This window comes from Periplaneta americana, chromosome 3 (assembly GCF_040183065.1).
Source record: "Periplaneta americana isolate PAMFEO1 chromosome 3, P.americana_PAMFEO1_priV1, whole genome shotgun sequence".
NCBI lineage: Eukaryota > Metazoa > Arthropoda > Insecta > Blattodea > Blattidae > Periplaneta > Periplaneta americana.
Window position 1 is genome coordinate 108800583 of NC_091119.1, and position 24665 is coordinate 108825247.

General features: G+C 36.6%; 1 protein-coding gene across 8 annotated transcripts in view; it reads right to left on the reverse strand.

The window, feature by feature from the left end:
- c12.2 (von Willebrand factor A domain-containing protein c12.2) overlaps positions 1–24665 on the reverse strand; it is a 210685-nt gene that overhangs the window by 27360 nt on the left and 158660 nt on the right. For all 8 annotated transcript variants that reach the window (XM_069821229.1, XM_069821234.1, XM_069821226.1 and 5 more), the window contains 7 exons: positions 19706–19886; positions 17680–17885; positions 11457–11608; positions 6702–6940; positions 5944–6143; positions 1337–1498; positions 263–405 (listed from right to left, as the gene is read on the reverse strand). In XM_069821229.1, coding sequence (XP_069677330.1) covers positions 263–405; positions 1337–1498; positions 5944–6143; positions 6702–6940; positions 11457–11608; positions 17680–17885; positions 19706–19886 — 1283 coding nt within the window. The remainder of the gene's footprint in view (positions 1–262; positions 406–1336; positions 1499–5943; positions 6144–6701; positions 6941–11456; positions 11609–17679; positions 17886–19705; positions 19887–24665) is intronic.

Consider the following 24665-nt stretch of genomic DNA (forward strand, 5'->3'; position numbering starts at 1 on the left):
TAGCATAGCTTGAAAATTTTTGGAAACACTTTAATCTCTTTCCAACATGTAAATGGAAAGGAACTGGAGGATGTTTGAGTATTGCACTGACGTAAGGTAATGCTATTCACATTGCATTGCATTGAAAGAAGATGACTTTGGGTCTATTCATGGAATTATCTGATTTACTTTCCCTTTGTAAGAAGTCATGCTAAGAATTTTGCTACCCTCAGAAATTAATCATGTTGGAGATGTGTAACTATCACTTGAGATTCACACTTACTTGGCCGTGGTGTCCTCGACGAGCCATTTGTCAGGAGCAGGCAGCGTGATGGAGCTGATATTGAAAGGGAGTGAGAAGGATAGAGCAGTCAGTGAATTCACATTCACAACTTCCGCTTTCCTACCTCCAATCTCGAACAGCACCTAGAGTAAGGGCATGCAATAAATGAGCAATGAGAGGTCATGAGTCAGATATAGCCACTTGCGATAGTCCTTCAAAACATTGAGGTTTCTAAAGCTGTCAGATTGTCATTTTGTCAAATATTATTCAGAAAACTGAATGAAATATCGCTAGGCTAAGGCCTCAATCATGTTTCTGAGGAAGATATACTGTTAGCTGAATGGCTAGAAAATTGGCTTTCCATTCTGGAAACTAACGTTAAAATAAAGTGTGAAAAAAATAAAATTTTTGGTGGACAAAGATGGTATTGTTGACAATTTTCGAGGATTATTCCCATTCCCTGTATTTCCAACAACTGTTCCATTAATAATCGCCGTCGTCGTCGTCGACCTCATCATCATCATCATCATCATCATCATCATCATCATCATCATCATCATCATCATTATCATCATCGTCGTCGTCGTCGTCGTCGTCGTCGTCGTCGTCGTCCTGGTGCAACATAGATCTATCTTCCAGGTGCATCACTGGTAACATCAAAGACAGCAAAGTGATCAACAGTTTCTGCTTGCTATTCGTAGATAGGAATGTTTGAAGTCAATGATCAAGGATCAAAGTATCTGCTACTGGGGGTGAAGGAACTTACGCCTAAGAATACGTAACAATGCTAGCTGGGAAAGTGGAGAACTTTCTTGTTGGAAGATAATAAAGGTTAAAAATTACGGACATATATAAGGGGAAATGGAAGTACAGTGAAAAAACTTCCCCCAACACAGTCTTTTTCCATCACAGACTCCACTTGTAAATCATCAGAATTTCAATTAGGATATCCTATAAGAAAAGTGGACATTCTAGCAGACAAAAAGTAGTCACGTCATTTTAATAAACAAAGGAAAATAACTTACTGTGACTCATGAATTAGCAACTTAATAACGAAGAACATATAAAGCTTACCACAGTGTCAGTCTGTGACAGGATACTAGTGACCATGCGCCAGTTGCCAACCTGAGCCCCTAGCGTCCGGGCAAAGCTGTCCCTGGCTGATTCAATGGACGACAGCAGTGGGATCTTGTGGGCTCTCGCAGTGCTTAAGTTCACCATAGCCAGGCAGTTGGACTGTCCGAAAAGAGAGTCAGTGACAGAGTAAGCTAACCAATATAATGATGGCTAAGATGTAATACCTTTCATCTACAAAAACGGTTATTTAGTTTAACTGCATTATTATTTAGATAAACTACATTACTGTTACATTAAATAAATTAAGTTAACTAATATTTTGTCTTCTATTAGAAGACCTTGCAAAGCAGAAGCATATATAAAAAGTTTGTCTATTTTGAGAAAAATTAATTTTTAAAATACTTATTTCATTCGGGAATAAAAATATATTTACTAATATGAGGTATCACTTCTTAGCCATTAATATACTATTTTATCAAATTAATCACATCTGCATGACAATAAGACATAACATTTTGAATCATATGATATTTCCTACTGCACCACAAAGGTATTCTCAAGATAAAATCTTGAGTGAGAGAGAGAGAGAGAGAGTGTGTTTATACACAAGGTGAAGTGCCTAACATTATCACCTTGAATAAAATGAGTGCTGCTACTTAAGTGCTGTATCCACGAAATTCAACACAAACTTAGCATATACAGTATTTGTGAGGATTACAAGAAAGTGTGTTCTTATTGCAAAGTTATCCTGCGCCTCCCGAGTGTCATATCTGTAACAAGTGGGAGGAAGGGAATATATACAGCAGGGGTAAGTGGATATATGCCCGTACAAGAAAAACCCTTTTGTACGATTTCTAAGCAACACACTTTACTGTAAGCAGTGCACACAATCTGGGCAATAAGATAGTCTGTAATTCTCAGGCCAGGATTTGTTCACATCCACGAAGAGCAAGTTTCTGAATAGGCACCCTTGAATGGCTTCATAAAAGACCTAGTGAAAGGCTGAAGCTTGTGTGTCGTATGGGGTGATGTTGACAGCATGTGCACATGATGCGATCTAGCATACAGGATCACGGGTAGTTCTTTATGACTACAGTGACAATCCTGAATCAACAACACAGGGCTGTCTTTACTTGGACGCACGTGTTAATTCCTGAATTACTACGCAAATCGTCTGTAGCTGTATTTAGATTGGCAACAGGCCATGACTATTTGGCCAAGCACCTGCATAGAATTGGAATATATCAATCCCCTAACTGCCATTGTGCAATTCAAATCAAGAAATGGATTCGGAACAGCTCAAAATCTGTGCATCAATGGCTGACCATGACAATATCTTTGAAAAATATTGGAGTGCAAGAGGTCTAATAACTTTATTGTCAAACGCCTGGCATTAGAAAACAACAACAACAACTTGGACGCACGTACTTTACAAAGTATTTCAGCCATCCAAGAAATATGTCACCATTCATCCACCCATTTGGTTGAGCTACACCTTCGCTTTCATCAGGCGCTCCTAACATCAATCGTGGGTTCATCTTTTGCCTAGGGAAAATGAAGAACGGTGGAATGAATTGACCCGATGCATTCACTGAAAATGTCACAATGATGTTCCATCCTCCCTCTCCAGACGTGAGTTTCCCCACTTGCCATTTTCCCTTCACGGACATCACTTTACAGTTCTCATGCATTGAAGAAACGCCAGTTTCATCCACATTAAATATCCGTGAAGGGGAAAATGAATGTTTCTCCATCAATTCCACAAGCTTGCTAAAGAAAAGGTCTACTTGGGGCTTGTTAAAACCTACTGCTCGCATCATACTAGTGGATTCAGGTACCCTTAATGCTATTTCAGGATGCCTTTTCAGAAATCCGTAATAAAAGTCTTTGCAGGCAAGTTTCTTTGTCCTGTTAAACCTGTGAAGCAATCTCAGCTCCCTGGCTAGATCATATGCCAATTTCAAAAATTCCTTTTTGCTTAGTGCCATAAACATACCGTCGAGTTGTCTGATATGGGCTAATAGTTCCTCTTCATATGTATCGGAGAATGTAAGTTCAAATCTGCCTAATTTAGGAGGTACATTAGTTTCTTCCCCTTTAATTCTGTCATGAAGAGAACGGTTTGGAATGCCATACACCCTAACTGCTTCTCTAATACTAATTTTTCCCATTAGCACATCATTCACGGGATGCTTCATATTTTCTTCCGTCCAACATCCCTTTTTAATTTGTTTTTCCTCAGATTTTGGCATTATCTCTTCCAACGGTGAGCTCTGTAATACAGAAAAGCATTTTACTACTTTGTCTGGTGCTACCCGACAAAGCACTGTCCGGTCTTACCCAATACACATGCCAACGAAAGAATTCCCGCCATTTCTAAAGTTACTTGAATTTTAAAGCGCACTTCTATTATTACTTCCCTAACACTTTTATAAACACAACAGTAGTTGGTAGAATGTTATGTTTTATTTAACGACGCTCGCAACTGCAGAGGTTATATCAGCGTCGCCGGATGTGCCGGAATTTTGTCCCGCAGGAGTTCTTTTACATGCTAGTAAATCTACTGACATGAGCCTGTCGCATTTAAGCACACTTAAATGCCATTGACCTGGCCCGGGATCGAACCCGCAACCTTGGGCATAGAAGGCCAGCGCTGTACCAACTCGCCAACCAGGTCGACTTAGTTGGTAGATGCACTTCACTTAATCTTATTTCAAAGTAGTGATGTCTTGAATAATACTCAGGCGGAGAGCAGACATAATGGAAATCACGAACAATGACGTACACACTTAATACTAGGAGATACAGATACAAGCTGCTATGTGTTCAGTACTCTGGAGGGAGGCTTCTAAACGCACTCAAGATGCTTCCATCTTACTGCATTTACAAAAACTATAAATGTCCGGACACACCTGCCGTCTGGCCCTACCTGACATTCCCCTATGCTAAATTTCAATTTCAGTTTCATGGAAACAGCATATAAACAAGCAAAACTCGTTTATACCTTTAAGGTGGTAATGTTAGGAGCCTCAGGGCCCATATACTGGGTTGTGGAAGAGTCCTAGGTTAGTAGTCAGAGATAGGGAACTAAGGGTCTGCAGATTCAAACTTGCATGTAATAGAGTGAAATAATTTTGGACCAGTATGCCACTGACTGAACCTGCATGTAGCATAGTGGTACATTTGGAAATGTGTTGGGTACAATATTGCTATGTTTCTGTGACACAATTGGTAAACACTGTAGATGGTTTCTGTCAGAGGATGAGATCGAATGTTCAAACTTCAGCAGGTACTTTTTTTTAACTTAAGGTATGTAACTTTAAACTAGTGTTGTAACATTAAAAAGCCAGCTATAGTTATTTTGTAATGTATGTAATAATGACTTAATTGTTTAGAAGGGTGAAGAAAGAATGTAATTTTAGAAATGCATATCCATTTCTCTGGACAAGTTACGAATTTCATACAACTTAAACATTAAAACGGGACAAAAATGCATGAAAATAATAATACAGAACACAAATGTAACAAATAGGCCCTACCTAACCGAGCTCCGTATGAATCCAATATGACTGACTTGATCTCAAGTGAACTGTATTGGACCAACTAATACTGTACAGTATACTCTTGTCGGTATCATAATAAATAAATACTACAATACGCATTTCGGTGGTTGAGAAAAGATAGAATTCAGAGATCTCGTCAATAAAATAAGAGGTATTGGGATTAGAAAAAACTATCATTGTGAGACTCAAATGTACTACTTTTTGGACTAACGTCTGATCTATTACACCATAATTTCATGTCGATAATTCTATTCCAAAATAGGTACAACAACGAAAATGAATGGGGGTGAAACAAAGAGCAGTGCAGTGACATATTGTCTCATTACTTGCCAGCAATTTTACAAATTCTGTAAAAGCTAAATTTTGGAAACACGTTTGATTAATTCTTAACAGTTGGGCTTCATCCAATCCCTAACAAGGTCCGAAACCATTCTGTATCATCCATACTCAGATATTTTTGGCCCGAGATCCTGGGTTCCCTATCTGAAATTCCTTGTCTACAAACTGTCTATAACCAAATAAATTTCTTTGGTTGAATTCTGAAACACCAGGTGTACATACACCGGTAATATATATATACACACAAAGTTCCTATGCAGACTGTTCCAGGTAGTAATGTTCTGTCGACTTAATGAGGCTAGTGAGAAGCACCTGTCCCGAGGAAACTAAGTGGTGAAGGTGGAGTGGGACTGTCTGCATAATGCAGCGTGTACAGACTTGTCTATATGCCGACGTACGACCACTCATTGCCCACCAGCAGATTTTGTTAGGCAGAGGTTGGAGTGGAACTGGTCTGCATAGGAACTCTCTGTATAACTTCACTATCATATGATTAAATCAGTGTATTTACAATCTCCGTATCAGAAGGCCTATATTGATGCCACGCAGAAACATAATTGTATTTTAACTTTGTTACTATTAAAATCCATCTATCTCAACAGGATATGAACTCACAAAACTTGATTCAGAAGTGTATACTTAATACCCTTAAGAACTAGATTGGCCTCTAAGCACAAGCAGAGAAGCCTGACATGTAGGTACCGTTTCCTCATGAATCAGCATTCGATCTCCTTCATCCAGAGACGCGAGTGTGAAGAAAGGCCGAGATCCTCGCACAGGATTAATCAAGCCTTGCAGCGACAGCTCCTGAATCACTTGCCCCGATGGCTTCATCGTGTACAGAGTCAGTGGATTCGAAGCCAAGACATGCACCCAGTCCTCCAGCATGTCTTTACCTGTAGCTGGATCACACATAGAAATATAAATAAAAAACAGGCTGACAAATATGTAATATAAAATTACTGCAAAGTTTAAATTGTTATGATTGTAAGAAAATTCAATAGGGAGATATTTTCATTATTTCAGAATATGTTTCCGGATCCGTGTTCGAGGAAAAACGAGGAATGGAACGAAAAAAGAAGTAAAGGGAAGTGTAAAAAGGAAGTAAAAAAGGAAATAAGAAATAAAGAATCCAGAAAGAAATAAACAAAGGAAAAAGGAAAGACAGGAAGAAAGAAAAAAAGAAAAAGAAACAAGGAGAAACAAAACAAGAAGAAAGGAGATGGAACAGAAAGTAGAGATAACAGAAAGTAACGAGCTAAAAGAAAGGAAGTAGGAAAGAAACAAATAAAGTAATTATAAAGAAAAGAACGAATGATAGACACAAACAAGAGAGTAAGAAAGTGACGAAGAGATAGAGAAAGTGAGAGAGAATGAAAGGAAGGTAGAAAGGAAGGATTTAAGAACTGAAGGAAGAAACAAAGGAAAACAATAATAATTAGAAGGCAATACTGACGTACTCTTGCTGACACCAAGGCCTGCCACAATGGCAGTCTCTCTGAGGGGGACACTCCAGTAGGACTGCAGCTCACTGAACACAGCTGCCCTGGCTTCCACTCTATCCAGAGGGTGGTGATATTGTCGAAGCACTCGTGGGTCCTTTGCCTTCAGGAATCGTTCCTCAATGGCCAACTGCTCTGGTCTTGGAGTGTGAACCACTGTCCATGTACCTGCCATCTGTGCAGGTGGCAAGGGCAACCTGTACAACAAACACTCTGTGAGTTTCAGTTCCTACTACCACTACCACCACTAATGACTACTACCACTACAGAGAGAGGCAGCGAAAAGTTACCGCACTATGCAGGGGATGTCGGGGAACAGATTGCCTGCAATCCATTGCTCAACTCACTGGTAAGCTGTAGCAGTGCGGGTGGGCGTTCAGTTTCATTACAGTAGGCCTAAAATTCCCGAGTGGTGGGGATGGAGTGCGCGGACAGCAGGAAGCGTACGTAGTGTTTAGTTGACAAGTGGAGTCACAAATAACACAAATAATGTTCAATAACTAGTGTAGTAATGCAACACCACGTAATAATGTGCGCTCAACAAACACGAAACTTACTCGTAAAATTAGTGTATTATTTGTGTTGTGTGATGTGTTTTAATGAAAATCCACACAGCTTTTATGTTTATTTAATTATGTTCGGACCGTCAGTGTTGCCATATTAAGAAGTTCGCACGAACTTTCATTTTCAGTAAATATTCGAACCTAAAATTAGTGTATTATTTGTGTTGTGCGACGTGTTTTAATAAAGAGAATTCACGCAGTTTTTATGTTTATTTAGTTTTGTTCAGGTCGTCAGTTTTGTCACATTAGGAAGTTTGCACGAATTTTAATTTTCAGTGAATATTCGAACCTAAAATTAGTGCATTATTTGTGTTGTGTTATGTGTTTTACTAAAGACAATTCACACAGTTTTTATGTTTATTCAGTTATGAGCAAGTTTTAACATTTGGCACCATGAAATACGAACTTTTTTCTTTGTATTTACCGGTATTTATTTAATTATCTGGCAAAATCTCGTGTCTGGAACTAGCCTGGTCCCTTTAGCTTCATTCTCTTACCACTTAATATCATAGCAGAGCATGGGAGTCCTAAATCTAATATATCTTTCTGGAATCATGGTACAATGTTTCACTTCTACCAACTGATATATATTTTATGGTCCCACTTATTTTAATAACGTACCATAATATTAGCTATTCGTGATAGAGACTAGGCTTCAAATTTCAGACAGTCCAAATAGAATTTGTAATGAACTGACTATATGGTATACTTCTTGTAGGATTGAATGCATTATACCCTACCTAGCATGAGACTGACGGCTGATTGCCAGCAAAATTAATTAATTAATTTTAACTTGAATAAAAATAGAATTTTCTGTGAGAATAAGGAAAAGGTTCTCTTAAATTCCGTAAATCAATGAGAGGGGAATTCTATTTCACTTTCTTTGTGAAGCTAGCCTTGTTAAGAACTTTATTTTTCCTTAAAAGTTTAATGCCCTTAGTGGGTTTTAAACCCACGAATCTAATTGCAAGTGATTGATCACTTAGAACGACGTATATCAGTATCAAATTTGCTCAACTGAATTGACAGAGTGACTGAATATCAACAGGAAGAGTGTAAGTCAATCCCAGAAACTTATCTTTCTTTTCATCATAGTTATCACAACAGTTCTCCTACTTACTGTACTCTCTTACTGAGTATACAAGATGGTCAAAGCATAATGCTGATCATTGACTTTTCTTCATTCCGAAAATCGGAGTTCTAATTCCAGCCCTAAGCTTCCTCATGACATACATGGATATAGCATTTAACCTATATTTCCACAATGTGTATAAATAAGAAATGTCTATATCTGAACATTATGTACAGTATATTTTCATTGTTAAAATAATTCCAGTTTGTAATGACCAGAGATTTTTATGCACATTAAAACAAGATACTGCTAACAAGAGCTTACATAACAGATAATATTTCTTGTGTTACATCATTTGTCTTCAGCTGTTATGCTAATTTTAAATAAATCTCAAATCCTGATCAAGGAAAAGGAAAAGAAAGGACAAAATTTTTACAGGTTTGCAAGAAATCCTCCCCATGATTTAAATATAAAAATTATTTTATTGAAATAATAACAACCAATTATATTTAACAGCTAATATGTATATAATAATATTGCATAGTCATACTTATTTAACAAAAAATAATATTATGGCCAAATTCTACAAACGGTATAGAAAATACATACATTCGAATATTGATGTTTAGAATCAAATCAGCATTTTAGTACTAGAATAGTTGAGCACTATGTACACATAAATGTAGTAAAAGACACGATCTGTCGAGTTGAAACATTTCAGAATGATATAAGTATAAAGTTATCTGTATAACACAACCTCCATCATTTTGGGTTGTTAATGGGCACCTCTTCGTTTTATTATAAAATAATAGTGAGGAAAATTGTCTATGATCATACCACTGTCTTGTTTTAAATTACTGGTCATTCAACACCCTAGTGGAACAAATATAGTGTCTCATCTTTTATGGATGTTTAACACATATTATGCAATGAGAAATTCACAACTGTTAACATATTTAGAATACACTGTAGATACACATCAATGTAGCTAATGATTACCAGAACAATTATTGAAATTAATGTACACTGTGTCCGACTTAAACATATAACATTTCATTATTTTATTACTTGAAAAGTATTGTTGATATTTACATTCGGTTTGCTTCTACGGATAGGGTAACTCAAAATGTTTCCTGTGTTTGCAAGGCAGGAGTGTACATCGTATGTGTGCATGCGCAAACTACGTCATCCACATATGGAGGATGGAACATCCCCACACAGTGGAAGAGTATGTACGAAACTCCCCGAAGCTCAATGTGTGGTGTGCATTATTGTTGAAGGATAGAAAACAAAACAAAAACAAAATCAATGGTTTTTCAAGAACTTGTAAAAATTTCTATGGTTAAGTACTCTTTGTCCCTTGTGGCAGCTCACGAATGGTGAGAAGATATATAAATTAATAGGCCCATTCTTTTTCACGGAGCCTACTGTTAATGCAAGAACATACCAACATTGCAGTTGTATGCTGTGTCACAACTTGCTCCTAACATGGTCTTCCAACAAGATAGGACGCCATGCCATTATGCGGATATTGTGAGAAATTTCTTGGCTAATGAGTTCCCTTAATGCTGAATTGGGAGAGATAGTCTTTGGTTGCTTGGCCTCCTAGAAGCCCAGACATTACACCACTCGATTTTTTTCTGTGGGGTTTGTCAAGAATCAAGTTTACCAGGCAGCAGCTCCTGATCTACCAGATCTGTGCCATCGCATTGTTGCAGCTGTCGCAAATGTTATGCTTGCAATGCTGCAAAACACATGGAGAGAGGTGGAATACAGACTGGACATCTGCCGCACTGCTAATGGTGCGCATATCGAGGTGCATTAGGTAAGTAAAAAATATTTTGAGTTACCCTATCTGTAGAAGCAAACTGAATGTAAATATCAACAATACTTTTCAAGTAATGAAATAATGAAATGTTATACGTTTAAGCCGGACACTCTGTATAACAACACAATTATACCACAAAATACAACTATACAGAGGGGTTATTTAAAATGCTAGTAATAGTCTGACATTTGTTGCTGTTGCTGAACCAATGCTCTCTTTCTTGCTGGCACATGCTGCAGTGAATTTGCTAATATCGAAATAATGATAATAATAATAATAATAATAATAATAATAATAATAATAATAACAAAAGCATTATTATTATTATTATTATTATTATTATTAATGTTAGGCGTTTTGCCTCAAAATTACTGTCACAGCTAATCATAGGCTACATATGGGACCTAAATAATATCCCTAATTTTGATCACAATGACTGTTTGAAATGCTGCTCGTTCACATGCAGATATTTTTGACATAACTTCTCAGTTGTATGAGGATTATTGTTATATGGTTTTCTTACCAATACGTATTTTACAGCTTCAATTTTAACATCATCACTGACCTAAAGATAAACGCATGGAAAAGTATATCTGAATATAAAAGCAACACAGCATTGTACAATTTCTAGATGTAAATTGCAGTATTGTTCTTTGTACGGGACAGGATCTTAAAATGTTGGGTAGTGAGAATAAAGGCAGCAGCTAGAATCAATGTCAAAGCCTTATTAGAACTTTATACAGTCTCTGTCTACACAAACCAATAATATCGACAATAATGACTGAAATTATGATAGTACCAGAAACACTGTGTCTGTTTCGTGTTCTCACCATACCAAACCACTTTGTTATTACAGTGGGTTGCAATTAAGTATAACACAAAACTCTTCAAACTAACATACAAAGAAGTATGCTTCATATATTAAAATACAGTTTAGAAGATCATTATTTTATACATCTTGGTCACACAACTTTTAACACTGTATCACTTCGGAATATGTATTATCTGACTTTCTTGTGTTAAATTCTATCGTACCTGGTTCTGAAGAAGACCAATAACAGGTCGAAACATGTAAACCAGGTACAATAGAATTTAACACGAGAAAGTCAGATAATACATATTCCAATCATTATTTACTTAAAATAAGAAGACTGAGGCTATGTCATCCAGTGTTCCAATATGTATCGAAATGTAATTAGTCACGAACTACTCTCTTGTACCATTAAGACAAGGAAAACGTTGCATCTTACTCTTTCGCCAGATTTATGTTGGAGGGATCAGCTCCGACAGGGATTCCATGCTTGTGCAGCGTCTGTACCAGAACCTCCTGCACCTCTTTGCTGTAGCTGTCGAAATCGAACACATTACGCACCACACTTGCCAAGCTCTCATTGGGGAACTCCTGCAAACAGAAATACAATTAAACACCAAAGAGACCACACTGAGACCACGTGGTTTTATACATCTTGATTACACAACTTTCAACACTGTATCACTTCGGAATATGTATGATAAGAACTTTCTTGTGTTAAATTTTAACGTACCTTGTTAACATGTTTCTACCTATTTTGGGTCATCTTCAGAACTGGTCGTTGCACCCTCACAGGAAACAAGAGGCGCCAAGACCAACAACGACCAGTTCTGAAGATGACCCAAAATAGGTCGAAACATGTTAACAAGGTACGTTAAAATTTAACACAAGAAAGTTCTTATCATACATATTCCCACGTGGTTTTACTTTTGCGTATGGACGTCTCCTAGATAATAACACGAACACAATATTGAGCCAGTGCGTAAGACTTGAAAATAGATATTTTCCTCGAGATTGTTTATTCTTAACGTTCTCAAGCACTTTCTTCATAAAGATCTTGATTTTAATTAACGTAATTTTTTTTCTGATGATGTTTTTATTTAGTTTAATATTTTATAACTTTATAATGGAGATGGAGTTAACATTCAAACAGAATATTCGGAAAATGTCGTCCAAGAAACACAAGACGTGATAGAAGGAATCTAGGCACTTAGCCCTTAAAATAAGGTAAGAGTTTATCTCCAACCCACAATTTTATTGAAAAGTCGAACAGGTCACACTGTGTGCAGGTTAACATAGTCTTAATCAAGCTCTGGTCAAATAATTATTACCTCGAAAACCCTCGTGTGTGTGTGTGTGTGTGTGTGTGTGTGTGTGTGTGTGCATGTGCGCGTACGTGCAGGTGTGTGTGTTTGTGTGTGTGTGTGCGCGTGCATGTGTGTATGAATAATTCGCGAGAAGTTAATTCATAGAAGTTAAAACCGCTGTTCGGTCTGGACTGCTACAAAAAGCAAGCACACTCTTTTAGGTTATTGTTAACGAAGAGGCAAGTGTTGTGGAACAAAAAAAAAATGTTATAAACAATACCGTACTCTTCTGGAAGACACCATAGAAAACTTCATAGAAGACATCCCAATTACATAACACCCTCAGAAATTTTTGTGTGTGATCAGTGCATAGGCTATATGAGGGAGGATCAAAAAGTAATGCACAACAACTTTCTGTGGCAACGTATTTAATATGTAAGAAAAACGAAATAATTCAGAAAAAAGCTGCAGGTTTTAGCTATTTTTCAATACAGGAACCAAGACTCTCGATACATTTCCCCCATCATGACACCAGATTCAGTACACTTCGTTCATAAAACTCCGTGTTCTGGGCGTATAACCACCTGCGCACGACTGATTTCACTTCTTCATCCGAACCAAACCGCTGACCTCCTAGGAATTTTTTCATTGATCCGAAGAGGTGAAACTCAGGCATTGCGAGGTCTGGGCTGTAGAGTGGGTGACTGCCGCTTCAATTCCTCTAACATTGGGTGGAGTTGCAGTGCTCACTGGTCGACCGGAACGTGCTTTGTCGGGAAGATTTACTCGGTCCTCTTCAAAGAACCTGCACCACCTGGAGACGTTGCTGTGGTCCAAACAATCAACACCAAACACCTCCAACATTTTGCTTGCTGCTATTCACAAGTAGACGATGCTAGCAAACATTCCATCTTTACTCAGTGGTTACCACTTGTTCCGCCAGGGTGACACCTAATTGAGCAATTGCTGTTTGTAGCACAAGATACAAACTAACTATCTGCCAACTTTGAACATCCTACCAAAATATTATACCGATCCTCCCTAAAATACAATATCAGGCAAATGTTTAATGAGGAGACAGTACATTCTGTTGCTTACATATTGAATTGAGAGAAGAAAAAATGTACGGTTATTTCATACAAAATAACATATCCACATATGCGTATTTCAAATTTCTCATTGAATAATATTACGAAAATATTCGATCAGAGTTGCATTTCAGGCTTAGCACGCTGTAGCATTGCTAGAGTATTTTCTTCGGATTACAGTGCTTAATAAGGTAGGTTCATTATATTTGGATATAATTTTCTTGTATGTGTGTTACAATCTATCAATAATTGGAAAATTATTTTTCACGCTATTTTTGTTCTGTAATAAATATGGGAAAAATTTTGACGTAATTTGTATATTATAGGTAATTTTAGGAATTTTGTCCTACGCTTAAGTATATATTTACCAAGTTATTGATTAGAGCTGATGCCACTAGTACAAGGGTCACTCCAAAAGTAATGCACAACATTTTTTTTAATTTATTTTTTATTCTACACCTTTGCAATTTATGGAGGTCGTAGGTACATCCTTTCCACTTGTAATCAAATTTAATTTAAGTCGTTCCCGTGAGTGGCGCCATGATAGCACTCCTTCAAGGTGGCTGCTGTACTTGATATTCATCAGAAGCAATGTGCTGTTATCGAGTTCCTGTACTAAGAAATCGAGACAGTGGGAAACATTCATAAGAGGTTGAAAAAGATGTATAGAGATGCAGCTGTCGATCGCAGTATAGTTAGTCGGTAAGCTAGCACATTATCTGGTGAAAGAGGGCACGCCAATATTTGGGATACTCCTCGCAGTGGCAGACCCTGCAGTGCACGAAGTCCTGACAATGTGCAGCACGTTAACAACATGGTTGTGGCTGACAAACGTGTAACAGTGAAAGAATTGTCACTCCAAGTTGGAATAGGAGAAGCAAGTGTGTGTGCAGAATATTGGAACAGTTGGGGTTAAAAAGGTTGTGTTGACAGAAGCCCACAAAGAAACCCAAAAAACAGTGTGCAGCGACCTTTTGGACCAGTATGAGAATGGTGATGACTTTCTTGCAAGAATTGTGACAGGAGATGAAAAGACCACAGACCAGATCAGAAAACTTGGATGAACAACACTGAAATATCAGCCTTACAGTCCTGATCTGGCACCATGCGATTACCATCTCTTTTGGTAAACTGAAGGAATCCCTTTGGGGAACGAGGTTTGAAGATGACGACTCTTTTGTGCACACTGCTAAAGAGTGGCTCAGACATGTTGGTCTAGACCAACGAGTTAGATACTATAGAGAGGCTGAAGACCTCTGATAAGCGCTCCCTGCGGAGGCCAACAGTACTATGGATCGTTCCCTAAAAAACATGGCGGTCTATAGTACCGCCAGCCTCCGCAAGGAGTGCTTATCAAAGGTACATTGCAACGAGCTGGTATATGTATTATATTTTTCAGATACATCAATATTTAATTTAAACATTTCGCTATAGGTTTTGTAAAAAAGCTGATTTATAAATGAAAAAGTAATAATTAAGACTTTAAAATTTCCAAAAATGTCTCATTCCCTCGGATTTAAATGAAATGTATCGTAAATCATAATATTCGTTGCTGGATAATTAAACCCTCTCAATACAGGTACCATTGCCCCAGAGAATTATAAGATAAGACGGACTGAGCATAAGCGAAATGTCTGTATTAATAAGTTTGTACCATCAAGAGTTTAGTATTTATTGTGTTTATAGGGCCTAATCCAATTTTCTTTTTATTAATGCGTAGGGCTCTTTTTGTTAACAAAGAGGAAAGTTAGCACTTGCATCACACACAATTTGTCATTATTGTTCAAAATAATGTAAGAACAGTTTTATTCTGCAAAAACCTCTGCTTAGTTGCGAGACACGTGTGAGATCAATGTTTGTTTCAAATTATATTAGACTACACGATGTTTCCATCACGCGACAATATTTGTTTCAAATTATATTAGAGAACACGATGTCTCCATCACGCGAAAAGAAGTGTAGCTAGCTGTGGCTCCTGTTGTTTCTGATAACAATGTTAATCGTAAGTATCTTATCCTTTCAATAAATGTGATGAGTTATGATCATGAGTAACTTTCTATTAGTGTTATTCTTTAATTATTATATTGCATGCTAAGAGGTTATTTGTAGTTTTAATAATTGCAGTTTTCAAAAGTTCTCTGTGTTAATTCCAATTTCAAAGAATTTTTCTCAATAACTTAATTACTGGATTTTTTTTTTTTAATTTTCGCCGCTACCTTTCCTATATTTTACTCCTATTAGTTACATACGTCGTCTCTCTTGAAATCACCTGGTGAGCACTGAATTACATAATTTCATATTAGGTTAGACTAGCTGTAAGGTCATTAAATTTGTGACGAAGTTAAGAAATTATTTATTTTTCTTCTGCCGAATACATTCATCCGTCTTTAGGTGTTTTGCTTTGGTTGCATTGAGTATAGCTTGTCATTTAATATCTGGGCTATATTTAGTGAAAGTAATAAAAACAGGCCTACAGCTGTTATAAAACGTGAAGTTTTGTGTGTATTTTACTGTTTACTTATTAACATAGTCTTAATATGTAACTCAATTCACAATAATACTAACTTCATCACAGTCATTTCCTACACAACATCCGAGCCACGCCCCTTTGTTTTGACTAACCGAAACATGGCGGACCAATGTTCAATTGTCTTCAACTTTCTAAGGTCTTTGGCCTCTCTATAGTATCTAGCTCGTTGGTCTAGACTTTTACTGTGTAGATACACAGGCCCTCGTTCTAAGATGGTGTAAGGCAGTTGAAAAGGACGAATATTATGTGCAATAGTGGCATTTTGTTCCTAAAGGATGCATCTACATTCTGTGAAAATAGCAAAGCTGTAGGATAAAAATGTAATTTTTAAATATATGTTGTGCATTACTTTTGGAGTGTGCCTCGTAATACACTAAAAATGACAGTGTAGTGTATGTATTACGAGGCAGTGCAGTTTTTGGTGTGTGTACTGTAAAGAATGCAATGGTAACTGTCTCACATTCCTTTACCTGTACCATTTTGACCCGAATTCCGTACGACCTTGAATGTAATACAAATGCTCTATATGGAAAAGTAAAAATATGCCAATATGACCTACACTAAGAAAATGTTATAAAATATGAAAACTTCATAACCTGAGCTGGAACTGGATTCTTCTTCAGACTGGTAATCCTCCCACAAAATGCTATTATATTATTAGAAACACAGTACTTATTCAAACCCTTCGCAACTGACTCATTGCTAATCCTATTCCATGCTATAATTATCTACTGGGCCATTATCTGCATATTTGTTTTTTTTTTTTTAATTTGTCTGCCGGAGTCAGAGCATAGTCTTCTTTAAGCAATCAGTGATTATACTCTGCATTATACCCTTCCTAAAGAGTAATTACCCCTAGCTGTTATATTTCGAACACAGAAGAAGGGTTGGCTGACTGCCTTAAGATTGTCATGGATAACCTGCGCAGAGTATAATCAGCTGGTACAGTCAGTGTGTCCTATGATGTAGACTTCTTGTATGACTGAAAAGGGCTATGTTGCGATTCTACGAGTAATATGACCATCATTTTCACAAGGCCGTTTTTATGCAAAAAAATAAAATCGTATTAGATTCAGGTCAATACGATAATAAAAATTTGATCTCCCTTTAATTCATGATGAGAAGGTCGATTCTTTTAATACTTACTTACTCATGGCTTTCAAGGATCTCGGAGGTTCATTGCCGCTCTCACATAAGCCAGCCATCGATCCCTATCCTGAGCAAAATTAATCCAGTCTCTACAATCATATCCCATCTCCCTCAAATCCATTTTAATATTATCCTCCCTTCTACGTCTCGCCCTCCCCAAAGGTCTTTCCCCCTCCAGCCTCCCAATTAACACTCTATGAGCATATGCATTTCTGGATTCGCCCATATGTGCTACATGCCCTGTCCATCTCAAATGTCTGGATTTAATGTCAGGTGAAGAATACAAGTGTTCAGTTCTGTGTTGTGTAACTTTCTCCATTCTCCTGTAACTTCATCCTTCTTAGCCCCAAATATTTTCCTACGCACCTTATTCTCAAATACCCTTAACCTCTGTTCCTCTCTCAAAATGAGAGTCCAAGTTTCACAACCATATAGAACAACCATTAATATAAGTGTTTTATAAATTCTAACTTTCAGGTTTTTTGATAGAAGACTGGATGACAAAGCTTCTCAGCCGAATAATAACAGATTCTTTTAATAGTTTATCTTAATTAGGTAACAGCTGCAATGTGAAACATTCTCACATACCTGCAGATGTTTTACGATGTTGACAACCTCCCTCGTTGAATATGGATACTGCACAAGGCCCTGATCTGCCATGTTCCGCAGTTCTCCAAACGCCTTCACCAGTTTCATGATCACTTTCCCAGATACATTTGGGCCATACTGCTCCAGCAGCGACAGTTCGGACTCTGGACTAGGGTTGTCCACAGCATGGCAACTGAACAGATCTCCTGCAATATAACACAGCTGTAATGCTTTGTAGGAAACCTGCTTCAAATATGTAGCGTTTTTAGAACATATCAGCTGATGATATACCATGGTGAACCAATGGACTGAGAATCGGAGGAGAAACTGAAGTGTTTGGACAAGCCCACCCTACAGGCATTCTGTCCACTACAAATCTGAAGAATCCAACCGTGATATCCAGGATGAGGAATTATCAGATGACTGTGGTATAGGTGGGTGACGAAAGAATGTAAATCTTAACCTATGAATCTGTACTTATCTATTAAATCTGCACTAACAGACATATTTCAGCATTAGCTCCATATAAAACGTATAATAAATTGAACCGGTTGGAGCTAAAAGGAACTAAGTCAAAATATGCAGTTTTTGGGTTATGCAACTATTTGAACAACAGACTGTCATGTGCATCGAACGGTAGAAGAAGGAACTAAGTCAGACTTTTAAATGTTCTTTGGTCTTCTATAACATAAAAATATTAATATAAAAATATAAACATTTATGTTATTAGTGGAATGTTTTTTGCTTCTCCTGAAAAGTTGTGAAAAGTGACTTAGTTCCTTTTAGCTCCGACTGATTCTTGTTGCAATATTTGTAGCTACACAAACTAAGATATGTGTTCTATTTATTATTACCTGTAGTTATTCTTCAAATATTAATTTAAAATTCTAACTTCTTTTGTGAATTAACTAGATTACCGTACTAATAGTGTTGAAATTCTCCCAATTAATATAGCATGCAAAATCCGATTTCTGAACAGTTATTTCAAGTAAAGTAGAACCTCGTTTATCTGATTCTCATTAATCCAGATTTACAATTAAGTAATATTTTATTTTGTTGTTAATTAAATTCGTACTGCACTAAAGATCGGTGTCTCCTATTGAATATGTGTGTACTATTGTGTGGTGACTTTGTCAACACCATCACTGGCGACTTGGAAGATACTGTGCTTCTCCTCCCCAATCAACTTCTATTGTTCCTGTTTTTATGTGTGCGTGAGTGTGAAGTGACATCGAAGCACAAAGAAGTGTATGTTTCTATTAATAAAAATCTGAATGCACTAACAGAATAAGTACATGATAATCATTTAAAAACAATGCTGCAGAGATGGAATAAATTGTGTCTGATGGAAGTAAACCCAGAAGGAAACTGAAGATGTTTATTTCAAAATGATGACACAAGATAGTCTGATTCATATGTAGGCAACAATTCAGCTGGAAGTGATGGTTTATTTGGAACACCAGATAGAATCTACATCAGACAAACTCATGGTAGTGAAATGACAGTGCTTTCGTGCTACATGCAAACGTCATACAAAATTGGGACAAAAGAAACTTGTTCATTATTTTGATGTTTTAACGCCTGAAGTATTTTTATAATTTCTTTATGTGAAAATAAATGGTAAGGTGTTACATTTAATTTGTATTACAATGTATTTTATTTCACCCTGTTAATTTTCTGATTATTTGGGCTCTTCTTTAATCTGGATGACTTCCTATCCCATTTAGTCAGAATAATTTAAAGTTCAAAATGTTACGTGAACGAAACAAATTATTTAAAGAATTTCTGAATCTTACAAATATTATATCATATGTTCCTGCTCTGGCATCTAAATTCAATTTCATGATTATCGAATATAATTTGTACTGGAAGAAACAAAGCACTACTAGAATTTTTAAGGACATTCCATTTCTCTTATAATAATTAGTACATAAAAATAAGTAATATCATAGCATCAGTAGCGTCAAATTAGAACTAGAAACGAGCACAGACTATAGAAAAACATAGAAACCTTAGCACTTCTTACCTAGAGCTCCGAAAAAGTCATTTCCGAGGAATGGGAATCCTGGGCGGTTAGCAAGAATGATCATCCTGAAGTCTGGGTGCACAGGGATAATGGATGGAGAGTTGATATGGGCGCGGGCATCTGTATGTGGGACCAGACGCCGACCATCTGACAGTATCATCTCTCCAGATTCCACCAAAGTCTACAACATTAGAACACTGCATTACTGCAATTCACTCACTGTAGCTCTCATTGGGAAATGGTGGCAATCTCCTGACGGATATTAAGTTTCAGTTCTTGCAGAATATGTGGGTTTTTCTTGTATACGACAGCTTTCAATTTACTCCAGAGATGGAAGTTTCAGGAGGTTAGGTCCGACGGACCAAGGGGGCCTAGAATTCCTACTAATTAACTCTGGCTGTATGACTGTGGCAAAGTGCTATTGAAAATATGCAAAATCACGCTCCCTATTGGTTAATTCTTTAAAAAGAAGAGCAAAATAAGTTTCATGTATGTATGGGCATCAATTGTTGTCCCATAAAATGTTGTTATATGATTGTATCACCATACCATACACCAACTGTCTCACTGTGGATGGGCACAAAGGATATTGCTATTTTTAGAGCACGAATAACGAATATTTTGTGAGCTCACATATCCATGCAGGTGGAAGAAAGCCTTATCAGAGAACAATATTAAGCCATTCAGTCGCGAATTATGTTTTTTGTTTAGAAAAGTCTAATTGTTTGTTCTTGACTCCTTTTAAATTTTTGTGAATTGCCCACAGTCTCACTTTTACAGCATGATGCCTGGATTTCGAGATATGAACTGTCCACTTGAGAGGACAAGGTGACTAAAAGGAACTCATTCCTTTATTTAGCTACATTTATTATTGAAGAGACTACAACAGAAAAATGTTATTTGAATGTTTTCACTGAAATTATGAAGAGCAACCATTTTGAATCATTTCACTGAAATTATAAATTTTATTCGAAATGAAAAAGCAGTTTTTTTTTTTTTTTTTTTTTTTTTTTTTTTTTTTTTTTTTTTTTTTTTTTTGGTGAAATGGCTGACAACAGTTGTTTTTTCTTGTTATACACAAATTTATTTGACAAACTCCTTTTTCTTTTTGTCCCAGCGCTGACATGATGAAGTCTTTTTAGTCATCTTGTCCTTTCAAGTAGACACAATTAAATATCTTACAGGTTCCATAGCATTAATTAAAAATGAGTTAAAATAAATATATGTGTTAAGAATAATACAAACATTCTGAGTATTAATATTACAAACAAGAAAGGAGGCAAGGATACCTAGAGAAAAATGTTGTTGTTGTTTTCTAATGCCAGGCGTTTGACAATAAAGTCATTTGACCTCTTGCACTTCAATATTTTTCAAAGATATTATCATGACCAGCCACTGAAGCACAGATTTTGAGGTGTTCCGAATCCATTTCTTGGTTTGAGTTGCACAATGGGCAGTTAGGGGACTGATATATTCCAATTCTATGCAGGTGTTTGGCAAAACAATCATGGCCTGTTGCCAATCTAAATGCAGCTACAGACGATTTTCGTGGTAAATCGGGAATTAACTGTGGATTTTGATGCAGAGAGTTCCATTTTTTCCCATGGGATTGTGTTATCAAATTTTGTTTGTTGAAGTCTAAGTATGTAGATTTAATAAATCTCTTCACAGAGTAATACGTAGATTTAGTAACAGGTCTGTAAGTAGCAGTGCTGCCCTTCTTTGCTAAAGCATCCGCATTCTCGTTTCCCAGGATTCCACAATGGGATGGTATCCATTGGAATACAATTCTTTTATTGAGTGATATTAATTGAATTGCGAAGGATTTTTGGACCTGTAAGGGATGGTGGAACTTGGAGAATAAGATATAACAACGAATTATACCAGCTTTATGAGTCTCCCGATATAATAACATCCATTAAGATTGCTCGTCTGAGATGGGCAGGGCATGTTAAGAGAATGGATGAATGTGAAATACCTAGGAAGGTTATGGAATATGGGATTGCTGGAGGAAGAAGAGTTGGAAGGCCAAAGCTACGATGGATGGGCTGTGTTATGGACGACATTAAGAGGCTTGGAGTGAAGAACTGGTGAACGGTGGCTAAAGATCGAGACCGATGGAGAAGAATTCTTAAGGAAGCCGAGGCCCGATCCGGGCTGTAGCGCTATGGATGATGATATTAATTGAGAGAGCATTTTAGTTATTTCTGCTGTTTGAGATGAAGGTGTGTGTTTAGAGACGATTGATAGAATAGCTGCTTTGGAGTCTGACAATATAACTGCATTCCTAAATTTATTGATGTGGCATAGAAGATTCCTGAGACATTCACTTATTGCAATGATTTCACCATCAAAACTTGTTGTTCCATATCCAAGTGATCTATAAAGTGAGAAGAGACAGCACGTAACACCTGCACCGGCACCTTGTTCTCTGGAGATCAAGGATCCATCGGTGTATAAATGAAGCCAATGTTGTGGAGGGTACCTAATATTAATTGTCTCTAAAGACAATTGTTTCAGTATTTCAGTGTTTACGTCTGATTTCAGTATTTCTTCTGTTAAATTTAGATTATATTCTATATTTAATAGAGTTAAAGGGTTTGGTTTAATTTGTAAGTTTTCTTTTAAATTCGGGATATTGATTTTCTGTTTTAATTCATGAACAATGGATATGAAACTTTTTTGAGTTTTCAATCTACAGAGAGGACTGTATGAATGCCAATTGTTTCCTGGTAATCTGATAAGTTTTTCATATTGAATCAGTGCTTTTTCTTCTATTGTCATTTTGATACTGTTAATATTAGTGAGGAATCTCATAGAATTTATTGGAGTTATTTTGATTCCACCAGTAATGAGTCTGAGAGCTTGGTTTTGAACATATTCTATGTCGTTTATGAAAGGTGAAGTAATTAAAATTTCTCCGCAGTATGTCAGCACTGGCTGTATAAACATTTTGTATGTAGTGTTCAAAGTATTCCTAGACCACCCCCATTTCTTTCCTGCTAGTCTTTTTAGAAGGGAGAATCTTTTACGAGCTTTTTCAGAAATGTATTTCAAATGGTTGCTCCATGTTAACTTACTATCGAAAATAACTTCAAGATATTTGGATTCATAAGTCCTAGGAAGGTGTTGACCATTGTATTGGATATTGAATTCTCTTTCTTTTTTACCGAGTGAAAATATTTGGTAGTTACTTTTGCTTAAATTGAGTGTCATCAAATTTGATGTATTCCATTCATGTAGTTGATTTAGAGCTTTAAGAGCAGAATTTTGAATTTTGTCTCTATGTCTGTAAGATCCGGAAGTCCACAAAACTATATCATGTGCAAATAGTGCTGTTTTCATGTTTGATTCCTCTAATAGGGAGGGTAAGTCATTTATATAAATATTGAATAAAGTTGTGCTGAGGACAGCGCCCTGAGGTAGACCTCGATATGTTTGTCTGTAACTAGAAAGTGAATTATTGAATTTAGTGGCAATGAATCTTTGACTAAGGAATTCTGATATCCATCTGAACATATTGCTGGAGATACCTAATTTCTGGAGTTTTAGTAATAATTTATTTCTCCAAACAGAGTCATATGCTAACTGAAAGTCAATAAATATTGCCAAGGTATCTTCTTTCTTGTTAAAACTATCTTTTATTTCTTGGCCGAGGCGTATGACTTGTTCATTGGTAGAATGTAGTTGTCGAAAGCCGGCTTGTCTTGGTGATAAAAGATTTTGGGATTCTAAATACCAAGTTAATCTGTTGGAGATCATGGACTCCATGGTTTTTGCTATCATGCTTAATAGTGCTATTGGGCGATAACTATTAACATCATGAGCAGGTTTCCCTTTTTTGTGAATTGGTACAATGATTGCTTTTTTCCAAGCTGCAGGAATTGAGGTGTTCCATGATAAATTGAAAATGGATAAAAGTACAGACTTGGCTTTTTCCCCCAGATGTTTAAAAAATTCGGAATGAATGTTGTCGGGGCCAGGAGATTTCTTGGTTTTTAAATTTTGTATAGCTAGAGTTAATTCTTTGGAAGTAAAATTTTGATGAAATATTTCAGGTTTTGTACTATTAATATTGTTTTTTATTATTTTTATGTAATTCTCTTTTGATAAATTTGTCAGTTTCTTTTATATTGGGATGTAATCTGTGAGAGTTTGAGTAGTGTTTATTAAATGCGTTTGCTATATCTCTACTATCTGTTAGTGTTTTGTTATTATGAATAATAGATTGGCTAGTATTTTCCTGTGTTTTGGAAATATTTTTCAGAAATTTAAATGTTTTAGCGCTATCGGTTCTGTAATTAATATCTTCAATAAATTTATTGAAACTGTTATTTTTTGCTGTTATGATTGCTTTTTTAAGAATGGCAGTCTTCTTCCTCCAATCTTGAGTATCTTCTGGTGTTTTGCTATGTTCTGCTTTGGTTCTTGCTTTATCTCTATCTTGTTTCAATAAATTCAGGTTTTCTGTCCAGAATGGGGTGTATTTTTTTGGTTTGCCTCGTGGAATGTGCTTTTTTGCAATTTTAAGAAGAGATTCACAGAAATATTTGTTCAATCTATCTGAGTTTGTATTTTCCATTAGTGGTGTGTTGACCTTGAGGTGTTCGTCGAGTTCTGTTGTAAATAGTTTCCAATTCGCTTTCTTAAAGTTCCATGTTGTTTTGTTATTGTAGGATTCTTTTCTTCGGTTTTGGTGGAGATGGATAGAAGCAATGATGACTCTATGGCCAGATCCCGGGTCTTCAATTATTCTTTTCTTGGTTTCGTGATGGATATCTGATGTTACTAGCAATAAGTCTGGATTTGTACCAGAACCAGAATAATGATTGAAAGTAGGGGATCTTCTTTTCTGTAGGCAAGTTCTGCGGTTGTAGGATTTAGGAGGTCCATGATCATTTTTCCAGGTTGGTTTACATTATCGTAACCCCAAAGTTGGGAGTGGGCGTTAAAGTCACCA